The sequence below is a fragment of the Egretta garzetta genome, unplaced genomic scaffold (assembly GCF_000687185.1).
Source record: "Egretta garzetta isolate BGI_Z169 unplaced genomic scaffold, ASM68718v1 scaffold59, whole genome shotgun sequence".
Lineage (NCBI taxonomy): Eukaryota > Metazoa > Chordata > Aves > Pelecaniformes > Ardeidae > Egretta > Egretta garzetta.
In genome coordinates this window covers 6,020,838-6,027,520 of record NW_009267230.1, presented here as the reverse complement: position 1 = coordinate 6,027,520, position 6,683 = coordinate 6,020,838, and the positions used below count along the sequence as shown (strand labels likewise).

At 44.3% G+C, this 6,683-nt stretch overlaps 1 protein-coding gene across 1 annotated transcript in view; it reads left to right on the top strand.

Moving 5' to 3' along the window:
* Positions 1-5,796: 5,796 nt before the first annotated feature.
* The window catches only part of C6 (complement C6), a 26,755-nt gene continuing 25,868 nt past the window's right edge, over positions 5,797-6,683 (top strand). Inside the window, exon 1 of the mRNA XM_009647331.2 lies at positions 5,797-5,954. Coding sequence (XP_009645626.1) covers positions 5,797-5,954 — 158 coding nt within the window. The remainder of the gene's footprint in view (positions 5,955-6,683) is intronic.

Below are 6,683 nucleotides of genomic sequence, written 5' to 3'. Positions count from 1 at the left end.
AAGAGGTGAATGTGCTTTTCAGAGCTAAACACTCTGAACTGTGCCTGATCCAGAGCAAAACCACCTGAACATGTCTTCAGATGTAGTGGCTGGTTTTGCTTGCTGCTGCCCTGGAGTGACCTTGGTGCTGACCCCCAGGATGAAGTCCTTAGTCCTGGGCTGCTACTGTTGCTCCAAATAATTCCAGCTTGTTAATTAAAAGTCAAGGAGCACATTCTGTGTAAGAGAGGGAGTGCCTGACTGTTCATTTGACAAAGCGGCTGGAGAGGGCAGCTGCAACTGAACGCTTTCAAATCCTGCAGCATAAAACCTGAATCTGCTAACACAGTCCTTGGACAGAAATTGGTTTTCTCCACAGGTGCTGCTGTTTCGCAGCATCCTCTGTGCTGATACAACCCCTCTTCTCAAAGCCTTTGCCTCTGCTCTCTGATCCTGCACCTCTTTCAGATCGGCGGTGGCAGCCAGGGGGGAGGCAGCGAGGGGGGGTTCCTGGTGAAGCAGAGCACAAGCGACGGGCACCTGGCTGCAGGCAAGGCTGCCCGCCACCGCCGCGCCATGCCAGGGGCACTGCCACCCCTGCCATCAGACAGCCTGGTGATGGACAGAGTAAATAAGATATTTTATGGTTCAGTTTTCTGACTGCCACAGGGTATGTCAAAATGGCTTAGTATTGAAGCCATTCAGATGGCCTTTCGTGCTTAAAGGTGCCTTCATTTTTTTTGTTTCAATATCCCTTCTCATGGGGGGTATATGGGGTGATAAAAGTTTAAAGAGGAGGAAAAATACCTCACTGAATTATTGAATTAAGTGCAAAGTGTATTTTCCTCCCAGTCCAGCCTGATATTAAATTTTAATCTGCCATGTAGGGATGAGAGATTTCTTTTGTACTTTGTTTTCAGGAAGGTTTTGAGTGGAAAAAAAATCTAGTGAATAATATCAGTTTATGCTCTTAAAACTCCAGACTTTGTCAGAGAGCAGACAGCTGAAGCCATGTCTGCAGGATCTGTGGGAGATGAGGGGTGCAGTTCAGTAAACTCTCGCTATTTATCATCCAAAGAACTGGAGGTAGGTGGTAGTGGTCCATAGCTGTGAATTTTATGGGACAGGATGGATGGGGCTTCCTGTCCTTGCACCTAAGGGATCTGGAAAGCACCAGGGGATGTCACTTAAATTGAAGAACTGTTTGACTTCTGTTTTGCTTGCCTCCAGAATATTTTGTGGTGTTTGCCTGTTTCCTTCTGCTCTTTCCCCTTTACAGTTCTAGAGTGTCCTCTGAGCAGAGCTTTGGGGTGAGAACGTGGGCTGCTCTCAGAGGCAGGGTTAGAAGTGGACTTGGGAGGATAATGTGGTTTTCCCGAGCAGGAGGAATTAGATAAAAGATGAAATAGATGAGGCCTGACCTTGTGAAACCCAGCTAGAAACATTACAATCTCAGGCAGAATACTCATTGGATTTCTCGGCTCCCTTTGAGATAACATTTCCCCACTCTTTGAAAAATGTCTTTTATAAACACATTGCAGCAGAGATGAAGGGATGTTATGTTTGTTTTGCTGGAGAAATACTTCTTGTAGAAATAATGAAATTGAGGCCATAGATGTGTGCATAGGCACTCCCAAAGTCTGAGTGTGGTAAAATGGCATGCATCTATACACTACCTCTCTGGGTTGATGCCAGTTTGATTCCGGTAATAGTGCTTTGGTCTTTGAGGAATGCTGCACCAGAGCGTGAGACCAGAGACTTGGTAAAGGCACAGCGTCATATGGGTGTGAAAGCCTGCAGGACCTCAGTCCAGAGGAAGAGCATCTTTTGGTGCTGATGGTTTTCCATGTGAAAATCGGTCATAGAAGGCACCCTTGTTTGCATGAGCCATGACCTGCCACTTTTAAAAGGTCATGAGGAAACCTTGCGAGTAGTTGGCTGTGAGGGGAGAAAGTGAACACAAAGTGGACTGTCAGCACTAGGGTATTGCCTGCTGTTCAGGTGCCCTAACACATCCTATGGTGTAAGGGAAGGATGCACATATGCAAGTGCTGATCTCCAGCCAGGGCAGAAGAGAGTGAGATTGCTCTGAGGACATCCTATAGACAAAGCATGTGAGGAACTGAGGTGTATATGTGGAGAGCAGTCCTGCAGTGTCACACGGTGGGCTGCCACGCTGGGGAAAAGCTCCTTTCTCTAGTCATTTTGGTTACATGAGTGCCAGCTTTGTTGTTCTCGTCCAGACCCTTCCTCTGATCAGCTCTCCTGCTTGCAGATGAGCTGACCATCTACGGGGGTACATCAGCAATCGCATGCAGCTTTGCCAAAATGCGAGTTAGCCCAAGCAGTGCTCTTTGCTGCCATGGCCCATCGGCTTCAGGCAACTGAGTTAAGTCCACATTAACCCTGATCTAAGGATTCAGTATGAATGTACCATTGCTGCCCTCAAGCCCTGACTTTGGTGTGAAATTTGCCAGTGCCAGTCTCCACCTAACACTTTTGTTAACGCTAACTGTGGTACTTGTCTGCTAGCTTGTTCTCTGATTATGAATGGCACAGACTGCTTCTAGGCTGTGTGAAGTGCCCTTTCCTTGTAATCATTTTAAAATTTATTAACTTTTTCAGTAAGTCCTTGTTTTCCTGTTAAGAAAAAGTGTAAGGGTAGTTTCTAAGTAGAAGCTTCTAGCCATCTGCAATTATACTACTATGAACAGTGACTTGCAGCTCATGGCTGTGGTATGTTTCTACAAGCCTGTGAGAAGCCAGGCATTCAATGGTGACAGAGCACTGGAACAGGTTGCCCAGGGGGCTTGTGGAGTCTCCTTCTCTGGAGATATTAAAAACCCGCCTGGTCAACCTGCTCTGGGTGACCCTGCTTCAGCAGGGGGGTCGGACAGGATGATCTCCAGAGATCCCTTCCAACCCTTGACATTCTGTGATTCTGTGTGATTCTGTGATCTCCTGGGTGGGGTCCCACTGGAGGGGCTACCTTTAGTGAGCTGGAAGTGCTAAAGATTAGGAGATGCTCTCTGAAAGGTAGAAGCCACCATTTTTCACCTAACTTTACAAATCCCACCCAGCAGCAGCCATGAAGCCAGTGATGACTACTTTGATTTCTTATGACAAGTTTACACAATGTAATAAGGACCTGGCAGAACATCAGTTTGCTAATTGTGTCCTCAAGTTGTGTAAGAACAATTCCCTGGCCAAACTCAGAATTTAAAAAAAAAAAAAAAAAAAAAAAAACCTGGAAAGGCAATTGGAAAATGAAGCTATGCAGGAAGCTCTGAGTTGTTTTTCTTTTTCAAGGATATATATGACCTTGGCTCCCAACAAATTGGGAAATATATTTTGAGGACTCTGACATCTTGACATGTTTCTGCCAGCCTGCTGGCGTGAAGGGGGATTCAATGCATCATTGCCCTCTGGGTGGGATGCACGCTGGGTATTTGGTAGGTTTTAGGTTCTGTTCCAGAGTTTGATTATTTTTTTAGGGCAAAGTACTTCCTTGGATTGTGCTTGTCATTGCTGTTTCTGTTCTGCATGGGTGTATTCTCTCCCTTTCTGTTTTAGTTCCTGCCCTGGCACCTGAGCCTTGGGGTGGTGGCCGTGTTGCAGGGCAGAGGCACTCAGCAGCTCTTGTCTGCTGGCTGCACCTCCCCAGGGTCACTGCGTGCCCAGAGCTCACCACAGAGGGCAAAAGGCAAAGAGCTGTAAATAACCTCAGAGGTATTTGGAATTTTGCTTTCTCTGGGAGCCCCACTCTTGCAGAGGGGGTGCAGCAGCAGACAGGTATTTTGCCCTAGCCTAGACTCTCCCTCCTGTTTCCTAGCAAAAGCAATAATAAATTATGAGCACGTGCCATCTTACCAGGTTCTCACTCTCTTACCTTCAAACTGAGAGCAGAGAGGTTGTGCAGCTCTGTTGGGCAGCAGGAGGAGACCTGTAGCGCATTGAGCCATTATGGCCTAATGCAAAGGTATTTTTATTCCTCTCTATTGATGTTGGGCAGCTACATTTGTACGAAGAGCTGTTCCTCCACAATTCTCTAGAATATGTCTCTCTGGGGACGCTGGTGGAGAGGCAGTTTTGTTCCGACCGTTTCTGCCACCAGACCAGATCTGCCTTCATTAACGGATAACCAAATCAAACAAAACCTCCAACCTTTCATTTAAGAGGCTGCAGCAAACCACACCAAGGTCACACCAGTCTGCAAAGTTGACTGGCTTTGCAGCTAACAGTTTTACAGTAAGTTAATAAGGAAGCTTTTTTGTTGACTTCAATACACACAGGTTACAAGATATATGAGGAAGTGTTTTGTGGGTTTTTTTCACTAAAAGATTGAATTAATCTCTGAAGTACTTACATTTATATGGTTGTTGATATGCTTCTGATGTGTTGATAGGTTGGAGTTTTGCTCACAGATGAGACTAAACAGTGTTTTTCTGTGCAAAGTACAGTGAAGGAACGAACAAAGTAATTGAGGGAGTCCTGTAGGGCTTCATCTCTTTTCTAAGCCGTTGGTGAAAGGAGCCAGGAACTCAGGTAAGGAAAAAAGGTGTAATATTTGTCGTCCTCTTGGTTCATTGACAAGACTGCTGATTAGCCTGTCTTCATTTTACCACATTTTGGGTTTGCATTTTTTCATATTTTTGTACTTAAATCTCTCTGAAAGGCTTGTTCATTGATGAATTATTGTGTAGAAGCTGCTCTGAGTTCTCACTACAACAGCTGTGTGAAGGCTTACTGCCTTTCTTTACTAAGGGAGGAAGCAATATTTTGACTCGATTGAATTTCATTTTTCTCAGAAGCAAGGTATAAAAATTGTAATAGCATATTGGCTAAAAACCTAAAATAGAAAACAATTGCACATTTCATTTCAAACTTTTAAAAATGAATACTTTTGGGGTATTGTTATAAAATAAATACTTTGCTTTTAAAATTGGGTTTGGGTTTTTTTGAGGCAAAACAAAATTATAATGTTCTACTCCAACAGCCTATCAAATTTAACATTTATTCAATCTCACGGTGAGGGGCAAAAAATCTTTTGCCTTTTTCAATGAACAAATAGTTTGTCTGGAAAATGTTTTTCAAGTTTACTAAGCATTATTACTTCCTAAAGACTGCCTATAACCTTCTGCCTCATCAAATAAAGTTTGATTGACCACTGGAGTGAGAAACAGGCTAGCTGTTCTGTCTTCTGCTGTTGGTAGAAAATTCAGATGATCTTTGGATAGTGATGGTTTGTGGTTTAGACAGGCTAGTCAAAACTAAGAACAGCAAAAAGCTGAAGGAAGGATTCAGAGCAGCAAAACACTTATGCAAAGGGGGTTTATAAGCACATGAAAATGACTTGGTTACAGGGTAATAGATGGGGCTGCTTGCTCTCAAGGTCCTCGTTGTTGTTTTACATGTTTCACAGAACTGTCTCATACTTTTATTCTTATCCCTGGAATATATTTTTGAGAATACTTCTAAGCAATGAAGAGCAATAGCAGGTCTTTATTTGTCATGTTCAAAATTATTTATAAGCAACTTCTTAAATAGAAATAATGTGCAGTCATGATTAGTACGCCTGATAAATAAGCAGCCAAAAAAGCCGTTGTGACTTCTGGTCCTTAAAGTATTAACTAAATCACTGATAAATGTATATCATGCATTATCGACCCTTTCTAGGTACACTGCTTAGTAACTTTATATTGTGAAGATAAGTAGATTTGTAGACTCTGCAAATTAGAAGTAATGTCTCTCTAAGGATACAGGCACAACCATAAGTGATAGTTGCTTGAGCTTTTGTTACCTGTCCATGTGCGGCAGATGGACACCTTCACTACGGACAAGACTATGTTAATGCACCTGATCCTGCTGAGCCTGGTGGTTGGGAGCAGCCAGGGGTGCTACTGTGAACACTACCCATGGGGGTCCTGGTCTGCCTGTTCGCAAACCTGCAATTACGGCACACAGACCAGGCACAGGTAGGGCCAAACTATCGCACTACTTCTATGTTTCTATTTATTCCCTGAGAAAATACAGCTTCTGGGTAGGGGGACCTGTGTCCGAAGCTCCAGCTTCCATAACATACTGAGAAAAAATTGTCATATCCAAGTATTTATCAGATTAATAGATTATATTTTAAATGCAAGATTTATTAATTGCAAGATTATGTATACAGAGCATTACAGTGCCTCCAAACAAGCCTATATCTGCCAACACACATCGTGAGGAGAGAACAGCCAGGCCCCACACTGGGCTGGCCAGCAGCGTGGATCGAGCCACCAGCCCCTGCAAGCACATGGGGCCAGCACTCAGTGCCTTGCTCTGGGAGCTCTGCCCAGTGCACAGCAATGCCATGGCAGGGGTGAGCTCCAGCATGGCAAGCCTACAGAAAGTTCCTCCTGTATGATTAATCTTATGACAACAGTTAAAGTCAAATAAAGATTCCACACTGGGCTGGCCAGCAGCGTGGATCGAGCCACCAGCCCCTGCAAGCACATGGGGCCAGCACTCAGTGCCTTGCTCTGGGAGCTCTGCCCAGTGCACAGCAATGCCATGGCAGGGGTGAGCTCCAGCATGGCAAGCCTACAGAAAGTTCCTCCTGTATGATTAATCTTATGACAACAGTTAAAGTCAAATAAAGATTCAGCAGCGCCAAATTAGATGCAATTCAATGGTATACTCTAAATCTATGAGAAATCCCCTCTTTC